We start from the raw sequence: 14,929 nt of genomic DNA on the forward strand, positions 1-14,929 counted from the left end.
AGGCCGTGGGGTGTCAGGGCTGGGAGCTTCCCGGCTGCACCCTGGGGCTGCGGCGGAGCCTGGGGGGGGGATGGATGCAGGCACAGGAGGGTGCCGGGATGCTGCAGGGAGACGCTAGCAGGGAAAGACAAGGGGAATATTTTACGGGGCTGCAATGTAAACAGAGCTGGAGCAGAGCCCCTTTTTATGGAGTCCCTGTCCTGCCAGGGCATCTGCCAAGGCCCTGATTTACGGTCCTATTTAGATAAGGGAGCCGAAGGGGGGGGGAGCAGAGCTGGCGTCAAAGTCACAGGACACCCCGGGCTGCCTCTCGCTGGGCGCTGATAAGGAGGTGGCTGAGGGGCCGGGGGCCAAAGCCGCAGCCCCCGTCCCAGGGCAGGGGATGGGTGCGGAGCTATAGGTGGCTCCTGCTGGGGTTGGGGTGCTGGGGGCTGCGGACACCCAGAATAACCTCACCCCCCCGACATGTGGGACCGGCCCCCCCCCTCGCCATCGCCCAGCCGCGAGGGCAGGAAATCTTTCTCTGGGAAGGATTTGAAGGAAAACAGGTGGAGAGAAACGTGGTTCCTCCCACCATGCCAGCCATAAATCGCCTAATCTGAACCGCTTGGCATTCCCCCCCCTGCCCATGCAAGCGGGGAAATGTGAAATTAAAGAAACTCACCAAAAGTTTGAGAAGTGCTAAATTTGGACGCCATGACAAAGGCAGTCTGGTTTGATTTAGAAGGTGTCGGCGTGAAAAGGGCTCCGGTTTTATTATTTTATTAAAACACGAAAGATTAGAACGATTTTCCAAAGGAAAATCAACCCACTGGTCCCGCTATTTGCTCAGCTGAGCACTTCCAAACTGCACGGGGTCCGGGGACCTCCGGCGGGGAGGCGGGGGGGATAAAGCAAGATAACGCCCGGGCTTGGGCTGGGCTTACCTGGCTTGGTGGCCGGAGGCTGGAGGTGGCTCTGGTGCACAGCTCGAGGCGACGGCTCCGAGTTGGACGTGGCTGTGAGTGGCCTGTGCAATGCAGGGCTATGGGGATGGAAGGTTGGTTGGTTTTTTTTTTTGGGGGGGGGGGGGTTTTCCAGGGATGGGGTTGGGTGGCACAGACCCCAGCCTGGTGGTTTGCTGGATTGGGGCTTTTACAGGGTTGGGGAGAGGCTCAGTGAGGAGCCTGGCTGGTTTGTAAAGAGGGAGCAGGGCACTGCAGGTGATACCGTGCCAGCATGGAAGGGGGGGCGAGGCATGAAGCGGGACCCCTAAACCTCTCCCACGCAGGGACTTGGCCCCCGCTGGCTCTGAGCCGGGCTCAGGAATCCCACCCAGCCACGGGTGTTTTGGAGGAAATCGGGGACATGACGCCCTACCCAAGGCCTGACTCTAACGGGAGAGTAATCACTAGCAAATGTTTGCAGGGTGCTTGTTTAAAGGGAGTGGGGAAGGGGGGGCTTTGCAGCAGCTAAGAACAAAGCGGGGGGGAGCGAAGCTGGGCAGATCCGGTACAGTTGCCCCCCCTCCCCACCGGGGCCCGGCAGAACCGGAGACCCGCTTGCACCCTGCCCCGGCCCCCCCGGCCTCCTGCCTTTGCAACTCGCCTTGTAACAACTAACGATGGAAAATCCGAGGCATTTAAGTGGCTCCCGAATCCGCCCGGGAACCGTGATTGAGAGAAGTCAAATAAAATTTGTCATCTTTAAAATGCAGGAGGACGTTAATGGTGTGTTAGCCCGGATGATTAATACAAGCGCCTGCAAACAACCCTCCAACGTTTCCACCCTCCGCTGCAAGATGAATCGCTGGAAAGCGCCGTTAATCGCTAACATACCTTGGGCCCAAAGCCCCTTCCTGCCCCGCCGTGCTGTGATCGCCACCGCCGTGCCCAGGCTGTCCTCACTGGGAGTAACTGGAGCAAAAGCAGGGGTCGGCCCCCATGTCACCCGGCCAGGCGGGGGGCAAAGCACAGGGTCTGGGAGCCATTGCCCTGGGGATCTGTCTCCCATGGGTGCAGAGGCGAGCGGGACATGCTGTCCGCTGCAGGGCCCCACACTGGGCTCAGGTTTGGGGATTGCAGTGAAGTACAAGATCCCAGCCTCAACGGGATCCCCCCAGCCCTTTTGTGGCCAGGCCAGGACAGGGAAATGCAGGGCAGGTCCCCACTTCACTATTGTAAATAAGTTTGTGTGTGTGGATAGTATAACTTTTATATATTTGTGTATGTGTGTACAGTGTCTCTGCATGAATGGGCAGCATACGCATGTGTGTTTATATGCCACGCATGCAATGTGTACGTGTGTATACACAGTATATGTATGCAGCATGTGTGTATATGTAACGTATAGATGGTGGCAGTGTGTGTGTAGCATATGTGTGCTGTCGGTGTGTAATATATATGGGTGCAGTTAAGTGCACGTGTGTAACATGTTTGTGGGGTGCGTGTGTGCACGGCACAGACACGTGTGCGGTGTATGCAGCACCTCTGCCTTTGTGGTACGTGTAGGCAACACGTCCAGTGTATTTGCGTGAGCAGCATACGCGTGGGATGCAACCACGTGCGCGTGCAGCACACGTCTGCGTGTGCAGCCTACATCTGTGCAACGCGGGCGTGCGCTGTACGCGCGTGCAGCGTGCCCGAAGGCGTGCAGCCCACTGCGCCGTGCATTTGTACAACGCACAGAACACGCGTGGGCAACGTACCCCCTGTCCAGGGAGCAACCTCCCCCCGCTCCGCCATCACTGCCGCCCCCGCCATGCCCAGCCCGGCCTCCCTCCGGTGCCTTCTCCTCCTCCTCTCCCCCATCACCCACCTCCCTCGGCGGAGGCTGCCCACGACCCCGGCTCCGGGTGCGGTACCGAGCACCCCGCACCGCCCGGCCGGCCCCGCCAGGGACTCCGGAGCTTGGGAAGCAGAGACACCCCTCCGCCTCCCCTCCGCGGGTCGCTGCGGCCCCGGAGCGCCCACCCGGCCGTCGGGGGTCCGGCCACCCGCGGCTCGGCTCCCCCCCCCGCACCCGCTGCCGCCTCTCGTCCCCCGCCGGGCGAGGCGGTTCTCCGTGGGGGCTCGGACACCCCCCGGCCCGGGGAGCGGGGAAGCGGAGGGGATCGAAGGGCGACGGGGCGGGGGCTGGGGTCCGTTCGTCCGTCGTCGTCCCCCCTCCCCGTCGGGTCGCTCCTCACCCCCTTCTCCCCGCAAGCAAGGAGCGAGCGGGAGGCGAGAGCAGACGGCGGAGGTGTGAGCCCGAATAAACCGAGTCAAGAGCGCGGCTCACGCCCCCTCCGCCGCCCCGCTCCCCCCGGGGCCCCCGAGCATCCTCCCCTGCCCATTGGCTCCGCGGCGGGGGGGGAGCCCCCGGCCCTATATAAAGGCAGGCTCGGGAGGCTCCAGAAGGGGTTAAAAAAAAAAAAACCAAACCAACGAACAAAAAAAAAAAAAAAAAAAAAAAACCCAACCCCAACAAAACCCCCCCAACAACAACAACAAACCCCAACCCAAACCCCAAAGCCAGCCACCACCATCGCAGCCCCACGCCGGAGCCGCGCTCCCCCCCCGCCGCCGCCGCCGCCGCCGCCTGCCGCGCCCGCCCGGCGGGGAGCGCTGCCCGGCCGGCCGCCGCGGCCATGGTGCGTTGCTGAGCGCGGCCCCCGGGGCCAGCGGGGCGGACCATGAACCTGGTGGGGGGCTACCAGCAGCACCACCACCATCATCATCACCATCACCACCCCATGCTGCACGACCCCTTCCTCTTCGGGCCGGCGGCGCGGTGCCACCAGGAGCGCGCCTACTTCCCCGGCTGGGTGCTGAACCCGGCCGAGGTGAGCCCCGAGCTCGCCGGGCAAAGTCCTAGCTACGGTCCCGCCGAGTACGGCCCGGCCGGCCAGGGACGGCTGGAGGCTCTCAGCGGCCGCCTGGGCCGGCGGAAAGGGGTCGGGGGACCCAAGAAGGAGCGACGGAGGACGGAGAGCATCAACAGCGCTTTCGCCGAGCTCCGCGAGTGCATCCCCAACGTGCCCGCCGACACCAAGCTCTCCAAGATCAAGACCCTGCGCCTGGCCACCAGCTACATCGCCTACCTGATGGAGGTGCTGGCCAAGGACAGCCAGCCCGGGGACGCCGAGGGCTTCAAAGCCGAGCTCAAGAAGGCCGACGGCAGGGAGAACAAGAGGAAAAGGGAGACGGTAAGAGGCGGGCCGGGACCCCGCTGTCCCGCTCTCCCCGGGCCGGGAGCGGGCGGGGAAAGCCCCAGGGCTGGGGGGGCGGTGAAGGAAACCTAAAATACTTCGCGGCCCCGCTGGAACCTTTTTTTTTTTTTCCCCAGCTTAAAAATAGTAATCAAAAAAACGACCCGCGGGGGGCACCTCGGCGGAGAAAAGCCCTCCCCGGCTTGCCCGGCGGGCTCCCGAGGAGCCGGGCGGGCTCCCGGGCGCTTTCCCCGACGGATAAACCCCCGGGACCCGCCGGTTCGTCCTTCCCCTCTCCCGGCCGCTTTCCCGGGACGAGCGGGAACGGGTGCGTTTCGGAGCAAGGGCGGCCGCTTCTCTCCCTGCTGCAGCGGGCGGGATGGGGGTGGTGGGGACCCCCCCCAAAAAAAACCTTTTTATCTTCGGGGCGATAAAAGCCGCTCGGAGCCCCGAGGCGGGCGCAAGGTGCGGGCGGCCCGGCACCTTCGCTCCGCTCCTGACCGCTCCTTTCTCCCCCCCCCCCCCCGCTCCCCATCTCCTCTCCCGCAGCAGCCCGAGGTCTACTCGCAGCCTTTGGGCCACGGCGAGAAGAAGCTGAAGGGCCGGACGGGTTGGCCCCAGCAGGTCTGGGCTCTGGAACTGAACCCCTGAGGGCTGCCCCGACGGCGCTTCCCCCCCCCCCCCCCCGCTCGCCCCTCCATGTGCAATGTCGGAGAGAGCCCGGCCCGGCTCCCGGAGCCCATCCAGGCGCAGGATGCGGGTACCCGGCCCGGCTTACACCCCCCCACCGCCCCGCCGAGACGGATGCTCCGCGGGAGACAAGCGAAGGGCGCCTTGCGGGGCCGGATCCTGCCCGCCCCGTCGGCAGCGGGGACCGGCCGGGCCATTTCCCACCCCCCCTCCTCCTCGCCCCTTCCCCCGTTTGCAGTAATCGTTGTTCCTTGCCGCTGTCAGCAGCGATCGGCGGCTCCTGCCCTCCCGGGCCGGGCTGAAACGGTTTAATTCGTTTGTAAATACAAGCCCGTCCCCGTCCCCGTCCCCGTCCGCTGCCTGACCGACGTGTGGCTGCGGTGAAACTACCTAGAGGTGCATTTGGGAACACTCCTGTGCCGGGTTTTCTACCTCAGATCTGCATGACCACTTCCCGAGGGACCGGGCGCGCCACACCACGTATTTAAAATGGAATAATTAAAAAAAAAATTAAATAAAATAAAATTTAAACTTTACGCAAACAGCCTCGGCTCCGGCCCCTCCGCCTTCCCCTGCTCCCGAGATCGCGCTGCTGTGGCCGGGCTCCCTGCTCTCCTGCCCGCAGGAGCGAGGGGTGCTGCGGGATTAAGGACTCCCCTGAAGCCAGTGCCCTGCTGTGGGGCCGATCCATGCGAGGGAATTCCCTCCCGTGGGGCTCGGGCAGCTCCCTGGGATCCTCTGGGACTTCTTCATGCCGTGCTTGCTCACCCCGGAGGCTGGCAGGGCTCTGCGAATGTCTGCCCCAGGGCACAAACTCTGCCCGTGCCCTACAACCCCTTCCCTCCTGACCCAGGGGACCTGCTAGAGGGACCGGACTTGTATTTCGCTTGGGGAAGGATGGCAGGATCAGGCCTTTACAGTGTCTGGATGGCACGAGCACCGTGGAGCTGTGGAGCCCCAGTTTTATTGCTGCCACGCAGAGAACCAGGGATCGGCTCCCCTTTCCTGCCCAGGCAGCTCCCCTGCACGGCTCTGGCACTGGCATCGCTTTCTCACAGGGATCCCCTCTTAGGTCCTGCCTTGGCCACATTTTGAAGGAGCAACGTCCTCTCCTCACTGTCCGAACAACAGATACCACCAGCCTCAGAAACACCAACGCTCACGCACCCCAAAGTTGTCTCTGTCACCTCTCAGGCATAAATCCTTAATAATCCTTAACAATTAAAGCCAAATCCTCGTTCCTTTATTCTGTGCACACACAGCTCTGTTACCAAAGGCTTCCAAGACGTGTGTGCACGGGCTCAGGGCCTGATCCTGCCTTCCCAGCCTGGCCACGCCGCCGTTCCCAGAGACACCAGGATAAACCCTGACGCTCGGCCGGCTGCTCAGGGCAAAGAAAACCAGGACGGGGAAGAGTCATACGTTACTGTAGGGTTAATATGAGGGCTCAGCTGGGAGCATTAAATTTTCTATTTTAAACCAAGCTTTTGCTTGCAACTAAAGGTATAGAAATAATGATGCAACATCCATAAATCGCTGACATGTTGATCAATCTGTGCATGTGCAGCCGCACACACCAAAAATACACCAGCTGACCCGTGGGGAAGGAGCTTGGGTTTTATAACCACTTTGTGGCTGTGCACAAATACAGACGGATGGACACACAAATATTGGGGGGTATGGCCGGCATGATTAAAGCTCACAGAACGATCAGGCTGCGTGAATCACCCTTCCCTCGCTTCGGAGCCGCTGCGCGGCTGCCTTCCCAGCCCCTGATCTGTTTTCTGATCTCTTTGAATGAGGCCAAGATGAAAATTGACTGCCCGAGTGGAGCAATGCATGCAGTGGTATTTTTTTTGTTTGTTTGGGCTATAAAAAGTTTAGCACAGCACTGAGTCCCCGAGTGAAGTTAGAATAGAGCATTTCTAAACCCAAACACATTCAAGGGAAAAAAAAGGAAAGAAGAAAATGTACAGAAAATCAGCCATAAAAATAGGATATTTGGGGCTAAGTTTCACAGTTCCTTAAAGGGCTGGGTTTTTACGGGAAAGTTCCCAAGCGATCCCTAACACTATAATCCAGCGCCCCATAAATGTGTCCAGCCCCAATCCCGTTTACATCTACCAGCCCGTATCCCCATATCTGTAAGGCACCAGTCGGGGCTGCCCCTCGGCATCGGATGAGAGAAAGGGTTAAACGGGGACCCGGGACTTGCTCTGCTGTGTAAAGCAGGGGGGGACTGCACAGGAGTCAGTGTCCTCGGTCGGTCCCGGCACGCCAGGCTCTACCTGAGACATCATCTGCAGCCTGGGGACCCTCCCTTACCCCACTAAAAACCTCCGGTGGATTTTTTTCTTGTGGATTTCCAGCTTTGCTTCTGGGAAGGGGTCACCCTGCACAGCCAGGGCGATGCTCTGCCTGCACCCGCAGGATTGTTGCTTTTCTTACCCCGAGTTTCTGGTGGTGGTACCTGCTGGCTGCAAACTTTTGGGAAAGGACTCCCCTGTGCCAGCCTCCCTCACTCCTTCACGGTTTTCCAACTGAAAACACTCTCCATTTCCATGCCTGCAGAGGGTTTCCCTGCCCAGCAAGGGGATTTTCCTGCGAGATTGGCTCAGCGTTTTGTGTGCGCGTCTGAAAAAAACCACTAAGCATTTCTTGTACCCCAGGGCTTCACTGCTCCCCAAAATGCGCACTTTGAGGGGAGTGTATTTGCAAGCAGTGAGCTCCGTCCCCACCTCGGCACCACACAGGCGGCTCTGCCGCTCCGGGGCTGGGAAGGGGTGTCGATGCTGAGCTCGGGACTGGGTTCAGCCTCGGATGGGGTCACCCCCTTCACCCCCGAAGGGAGCGGAGCTGCAGGGGGGGTGGGAGCCCTGCACGGGGACAGTCTCTGTTCCTCAGGCAGCAGACCTGAGCGGCTGGGAGAGGCGTCCCAGCAGCCTCCGGCAGGCAGCAGAAGGGGTCCCGGTGCTGGCTGCACCAAACCTGGGTGGAAGAAGAACCATCTGGCCACCAGCTTTAAATTTTTGGCCATCTGAGAGCCTAGCACATCGGCCAGGGGAGGTGGCCCTGCACACACCTCCGGCTCGACCCTGCCGTGAACTTGATGCCGTTGGGAAGCATCATGCTCCCGGCACGCAGGCGTGAGTCTGCAGTTGCCCGGACAGAAGCACACGCATGCAGGGATCGCTTGGCCCTGGGGCAACATCATACGTGCCGTGCCGTGTCCCCTGCCGCTGGAATCCAGCCATGAGGGACGGTGGAGGGGACCCGGCTGCCCTGCTGCCTGCCCTCCCTGGCCCCTCGCCCCCCTGCCTGGACAAGGGGGCAAACGGGCTGTCGGGTGCTTGCCACCTCGCAGTCTGGGGTTTGGTGTGCAAAGAAATGGCTCCCTTTTTGCCTTTTTTTTTTTTTTTCTCCCTTCCTGCCAAGCCCAGACCCTGCTTGTTGTTGTTGTAGGTATTTATGGGCCTGTTTATCTGATCTCGGGGGAGCCTATTCTTATCTCAGAAGCAGCAAGGGAAGGGTTACACTGGACAGCTCGGTAGACAGTATGGAGCCAAATAAAATACCAATCTGACAAAAAAAAAAAAAAAAAAAAAAAAAAAGAAAAAAAAAGGGAAAGAAACACCCAGCCCCAGCCACCCACTCACCCAGGAGTGCGGGGGTACCTGGAGCAAACCTGCAAGGCCAGAGGAGCGTCCGATGTTTCTGCACAGCTCCACTTCCCTGCTCCCCGGGCTGGATCCTGCAAGGGACCCGGCTCCGCACGCACCCGAGACCACCTTCCCCGGGCAGAGACTCGGGCAGCAGCCCCCAGACGAGCACGGTCCAGGCTGAGGGCTGGGACCCAGCTCAGCACGTGTCGGCCCCCAGACCAGCACAACCCCGGGCAAGAAATGCCCAGGCACACAGCAGAGGAGAGCGCGTCTTCACGTCACTGAAAGAGGGGAAGAAAAAGAAATTTTTTTTTAAGTTCCAGGCGGGTTGTTCCGGCAGTTGGGCCGCGATGCTGGTGTTCGCTGTTTCCCCGGGGTGAGCATGGAAATGTCCCTGCTCGGGATGAGAGGCACAGCCGGTCCCCAGCCCCGGCAGGGACTCGCTCAAGGTCACCCCGAAGGTCACGGCCAGGGCCGGGGCTGCTGCGTCCCCTCCCGGGGCCTCTCTGGCCTGGCCCCAGCCGGTGACACAGGGCTGGGGGAGGCTCGGGGCAGGGGGGAACCCCCCCGGACACCTCGCTGGTGGGGAGCAGCGGGGAGCCCCATCCCTGCTCCGGCTTCTCCAGAGCCCAAGGGTGCAGCATGGCGGGGCCAGAGTGAGTAGGGCGGGATGGGATGGGGCTGGATGGGATGTCCCCTCCTGCCATGCCAAGCAGGGGGGCAAGGGCAGCCCCCATGGCAGGGGTCCCCCCCCCCCAGTTCTTGCCCCATTCCCCACTCTAATTACCCACTCTTAAGGAAGCGCCTGTAGTTCTGGCCATTTAAGGTAGCCCCAGCCCCTCTCAGTAAGGGTAATTGGGTCATAATTTGTTTTCGGTGTCAAGATGGCGTCAAAGATAAGACAAAAATCTCCAGGTTTGGGGGCTAAAGAGACAGGAGAAATCCTGACCCGGGGCCGACCTCGGAGGAATGGCCACAAGCCCCAGTGAGTAACATGGCAGGTGAAAGATTTACTGCCAGGGGAGCTTTTTGATCCTCTCCCAACACTCGGAGCCTCTCAGCCCAGTTGCTGGCTCCCAAGTCAGGCTGTCTCCTGGGAGTACCCGCTCAGGTGGGAAGGTTTTCTGTCCAGCAGAGGCCCCCTCAGCTGCAAAGTTCATGACATGCAAGAGTTCTTCCTCAAATCCCCATGCTTCTGGAGTCACGTGATTCTGAGACCCATCTAAAGAGAAGATGCATTTCCAATCCATAGCTGTAGAAGGGATGTCCAGGCATGGGAAGACTCTGGAGCCACAAGGCAGATGAAGGCTCCAACTTTTTTTCTTTCTTCTATTTTATTTTTTTAAAGAAATCCAAGCTTTCTGGCTTTTCACCCCTATGGCTGTCCCTGCTTGGGTCCGCTAGCACTGAGCTCTGCCCAGGGTGCATTTCTCCATGCAGCTGCCTGTGCTGAGAGAAGACCAAGAGCACTGCACCCCAGTCCCAAGACCATCCTTCAAATAACAGACAAACTCACCGTCCACCCCATGCCCCTACCTCTCCAAAGCCAACCTTCATTGCTCCCCTCCATGAAGGCCCTTTCCCCAGTGCAGGGTGTTGTGAGAGGAGTAAATACTCCCTTCTCCCAAGACTCACGTGCTTGGTGTGGGGTTAGCAAAAGTGCTCACCATGCCTTTCTGCAGAATGACCCATCCTTGTCCCGCTCAGTGGTGGAGCAATCCCATTAGCAAGCATCTTCTCTGGCAGCAATGACACTTTGCTGCCAATTTCCCGCTGATCTTCTCCCACAACATCTCGGCACAGCCCTCAGGTGAAGCTGGATGGCGTGGGATGGCACAGCAACCCACTTGTGTCCCACACAGCAGCTGGATTTAAGGTCCAGGGTGGAAGCCGGCTGGGAGCTGGGTCTGTCTGGTGGAGGATCAGTGCTGTACAGCTCAGGGCAAGGGGTAAAAACAGCCAGGCACTTTGCTCAGCAGGACTCTGTGCCCTCTCCATAGCTGTGTGATGCTGGACAAGCTCTGTCTCCCCTGGCTACTCCAAAGCTAAAGCGCAATAGCAAACCTGCAGCTCCAGGAGCCTGCAGATCAGGAGGGCCAAGGAGCCAGACGGACCTGCTGGAGCACAAGCGGGAAGTGCAGGCTGGTAGGAGAGTATTTACTGGCGAGAGGAGTGTGAGACCAGCAGTTACCCTAGAGGCTTGAGCCGAGGGACTGCAAGGCAAGAGCATGCACTTGGAGCCTCACTGATTCCTTGGGATGGATCCCCGAGGCGGGGAAGGTCCTTGCTTGCAAAGTTTCTTTTTTCCCCTGCTTGTTCTTTTGCATGAGGAGTTCAGGTCCTGACCACCCTGAAAGACTTTACAGTAACCAGAGAAGTAGGGGAATTTGTGGCGTCACTAGTGGCTGAAAGCTGAGGAATTGAGAGGAAAAGGGATTTTTTTTTTTTTCCTTAGACTGCAGCTACCTTGACAAAATTCTCATGGCCTGTAACTGACCCGCAGGAGCAGCCCGGGGGCGGCGTGGGGACCAGAGGAGGCTGGTTTAATTGCCTCGGCTGGGAACTCCTTCCCAAACTGAGAAGCTGGAAGGAGTTACAAGTCTGAGCTAGTGCACAAAGCTTGCGTCAACCCCAAAACTCCCTCCTCTGCTGACCTTCACTGTTCAGCTTCCACTACTTCGGTACTGTGTCTGACGGAGAGTAGAAGGGCAGGCTTTGCACTGAAGCTCATCAGCTTGACTCAAACTCGAGCCTGGGCTGCTGTGTTCAACAACTCACTCTACAAAACAGCCAGGAACCAAGCCAGCTACTTAGAGATAAACCCACGTAATTCCACACCCAACGCCCTTTTGGGCTCCTATTTCTAGGAACGTGGCATAAAGAGGTGGGAAGGCCCTTGTGGAGACACCTTTGTTGGTCTGCTTTGGGGAATGCATAAAGACTTGGAGCAGATGAGTAGCAGGGAGGAGTGGGGAAAATAGGATCAGGAAAAGGAGAGAAGGGAGGAGGACAAGAAATAGCCTGGTGAGGGACAGCAGCTCCCCCGCACTGTAGTTTGTGCTAGTCTAATAAGAAAAGCCCTGTCTGTACCCAGTGCTATCACTGCACCAATGAAGAGCCTTCAACCTGCTTTTTATACTCAGGAAAATAGAGACACAGAGAGCTGAGGTAAGCTGAGGCCAGCAGTAGCGCACCAAGGGCTATGCTTGTGACATGAGGGTCAGGGTTTATGGCCAGTAAACCACTGGAAATTCCAGGAAAAATTTTAAACAACCTGATTCTGCTGGGAAGGTGGGTGTGGAACAATGAGAAGGTGCCAGGCTATTTCCCCCACATCTCCATGCAGAGGGGCTGGATGTGGCGCCTGCCTTTCCCACCCCAGCCCAATGAAGGGCCTGCAATTTGGACGGCAAGCCACCAAACAGGAGATCAGATTGCTCAGGGCTGCCTGCCAGGCCATGGCTGCCGGCCTGCCGTCTGCTCAACAGGCGCAGGAGCTGGCGAAAACCCAGACACCAAACTGAGCTACAAACGAGCCGGCTCCAAGACCACTGGATACAACCCACCACCTTCCCTTTTCTAAAGACGGACTTGCCCACACAGGCATCGAGACCGGGAAGAGACATAGGCAATGCTCACACACCTTTTGGACTCAGAGCCTCCTCTGCCTTGTGACCACAACCTGGGTTAGTGAGCTTGCTAATGCGGAGTCCATCATTGTGCTCTCTGGTCCCTGGCAGTCCATACATGCGGTAGGAGAAGCAGCAGAGCCATCTCAGCTACCTGATGCTTCCTTCTTCCCCTGTCTCGCAGTCGCTGCTCTTCTCCACAGGCACCATGGTGCTCCCTGCTGAGGATGCCGCAGAGATCACAGAGGACTTCCTGCAACATGTAAAGGGAACAGATCTTGGAGAAAGTTCCAAAAACAATTAAGTAAAAGCACATTAGGGGGCTTTGAGGTACTTAGGGAAGAAGCCAACACCGCCTGCTAGGATAAGAGATGTGAAATCGGCTCCAGCTCCTGGCAAAGTGAGATTGAGTGCTGGCAGAGCCGTGCAGTCATCCGTTATTGGATACAGGGGAAATAAAAAAATAAAGGAAAAAAGAAAAGCAAGCCCTAAGGCTCTCCCCTGCACACTCAGCCTGCTCAACCACATCTCTAAAACATAAAACCATTAAATCCACATTCGCATTTTTCCCCAGTCCTCTGCACTGCCCTTTCTGCTGGGGAGCAGAGAGCCGAAGCCTGGTTTCCATCAACATTGCAAGGAGGCTGTAGGACGGCTCACGCAGAGAATCGGACGTGTTCAATTTCAATGTCCAACCACGAAAAAAAAAAAAAAACCCAAACAAACCATTTTTATGATCTCCATGTCCCACTACAGCATAATCCCGCTTCCAGTTTCTGACAAGTACGGCCAGCTTCTACCGAGGAGGCATCTTCGGGACGGGAAAATGGCTTTGGTCCCTCCGCCAGCTGCCCTGGCCTCCGAGGTGCAGCTGCAGAGCACCCACCACCTGGGTTACTGAGCTAACACTGCCCTCGCACGGCAGAGGGACGTGCAGTTTTAGGCTCATCAGATCAATCTGGCGGTTGCTTACTTTCTCAGTGTATGTTAAAAAGACTGAGCGGGTTCCTCCTTAGTTTTGAGCTTGAAATCTTCTGTGGGTTTCTTGGCTGGGAGCAAACATAACATTAAGCAGCATTACTCATCAGCCTATACAAATAACAGATTGACTGACAAGAGTTTATTTGTATCACCGGAGTTTCCATTATACCCTCTCATGCTAAAGACGGCACCTGCACAACAGGTTGCTGCTTACAGCTGTCCTCCTTCAGCCCTTCTGCCTTTCCTCCCTGGGCAGGACACTTTCTCACTGTGCTGGCAGAAGAGCCCACAGTCACCAATTTGGGAATGCACATGACATATCTCTTCCCCTTCCACTGGGGTATGTTGCCCTTGTTCTCACCTGAAGACTTTTCCCTGATACCTCCTAAAAAAGCTTGACAACACGCACGTGATGCCCTGTATAGTGATCCACCCTTGCTCCTTGTTTCGTGGCACCCACCTGTGTCACCTTTGGTCTTGCCTTCTTCAACTGAGAGTTTCCCGAGACAGGGACAACACTCTTATAGCACGGCAGATGTTGCCTTGCACAAAAAGATCCTGGGTCATTGCAAAGGCCTCCAGACATGTCCACAAATGCAGGCACTGAGGACACTGGGATCGGTTTTTGATGCACCAGCTCAGTCTGCCCCAGCTTTCCAACACATCAAGGTCAGTCTTTAACTAAGAGAATATTAGACTCAAACATAACTAATGATCACCGATTGTTTCGCACAGCAAAACATCAACACAATTTGATTCAGCTCCCTAAGGTCTCTTCCCTGCGGTCCCCGCTCCCTTGCTACTGAAAGCTAATACCCTGGGATGTAGGACAGGGGCGACCAAGCGTCTCCTGCTCGCATCACTGGCAGTATAAATAGCCACGTGCTGCACGGCTGGAAGTCACCATACAGCGGCAACACAAGCTGCCACCCTCCTCTCAGAGGGCATTTCATCCCTTGACATGAATTGAACGATGATGAGGAGACAGGTCAGTAGGTTGTAGGACAGCACCAAGGAATACGGATACAGAAAATGCTGTGGGATTGTTTTGGGGAGAATTATCTGTGCAAATCTTTACTGCATATCAACAGTGCAATTTAATTTGACAGTGATAAATTCAGGTCATGTATTTTGAGTTTAAAGCTCTCAACATCCTACCACCCTCCTCTGTGAAAGCCCAAGTATCTGAAAAGCTACACTACAACCTCTTTCCTAGCTAAAAATCAAGACTAAAGCATGCCTCAGGACACTGCCAGCAGAGCCTTAGGAAATGCCATGATAGGGTTCAGGAGAACAAGCATTCGAGCCCCAGTTTCTGGCATCAGGATGCTATGTGTCAGCACTGCTCTGGAGTACCACCCACCTTATCAGCTATGCATGCAGCTTTGACTCTGGACAACAGGAGCTAGAAGTCATGCATGAAGCGTAGCGAAGGGTACACTTGAGAAGGAGGCAGAAGCACAGGACTGAACTAGACATAAAGAAGATTCATTAGGAAATATGAATCAAATGAGATGCTGCACTTGATTGACTGTTCATGATACAGGGGGGGAAAAAAATCCCGATCATAGAAAAGCCCAACACTCCCCAAAAACGCAAGGTCACATGGCTCTCCAACAACCTCCATCTTTCTTGTGAATTGTCTTTTTGTTGCATTCAAAAGACTCCATGATTTGCATCTGCGCAACCCACACAGGTTTGTCACAAAATCTCCCATCACCTGAGTTTTCTACTTCAGGTTTGACATATCCTAGTCAGCAGTGCCATCCTCTTCTCCACGTCTGCAATATTTTGAGCCC

General features: G+C 57.2%; 1 protein-coding gene and 1 long non-coding RNA gene across 5 annotated transcripts; one reads left to right on the forward strand and one right to left on the reverse strand.

Moving 5' to 3' along the window:
* Positions 1-3,602: 3,602 nt before the first annotated feature.
* HAND1 (heart and neural crest derivatives expressed 1) lies at positions 3,603-6,096 on the forward strand. Of its 3 annotated transcripts, none has more exons than XM_029998576.2 (2): positions 3,603-4,165; positions 5,931-6,096. In XM_029998576.2, exons 1-2 carry the CDS (start codon positions 3,653-3,655, stop codon positions 6,081-6,083), a joined length of 666 nt encoding a protein of 221 aa, XP_029854436.1. In that variant the 5' UTR covers positions 3,603-3,652; the 3' UTR covers positions 6,084-6,096. The 3 variants fall into 3 exon arrangements, with proteins under 3 accessions (XP_029854436.1, XP_029854437.1, XP_029854438.1); XM_029998577.1 differs by lacking the exon at positions 5,931-6,096 and adding an exon at positions 4,718-4,902; XM_029998578.1 differs by lacking the exon at positions 5,931-6,096 and adding an exon at positions 4,721-4,902.
* On the reverse strand, positions 6,021-12,399 carry LOC115334445. Of its 2 annotated transcripts, XR_003921125.2 has the most exons (4): positions 12,164-12,399; positions 11,175-11,299; positions 8,544-8,801; positions 6,021-7,846 (listed from the first exon to the last, which is right to left on the reverse strand). It is a non-coding gene; the product is annotated as an uncharacterized LOC115334445 (long non-coding RNA). The 2 variants fall into 2 exon arrangements; XR_005931164.1 differs by lacking the exons at positions 11,175-11,299; positions 12,164-12,399 and adding an exon at positions 10,188-10,815.
* Between the last annotated feature and the right edge of the window lie 2,530 nt (positions 12,400-14,929).

The sequence above is a fragment of the Aquila chrysaetos genome, chromosome 22 (genome assembly GCF_900496995.4).
Source record: "Aquila chrysaetos chrysaetos chromosome 22, bAquChr1.4, whole genome shotgun sequence".
NCBI classification, from domain to species: Eukaryota; Metazoa; Chordata; class Aves; order Accipitriformes; family Accipitridae; genus Aquila; species Aquila chrysaetos.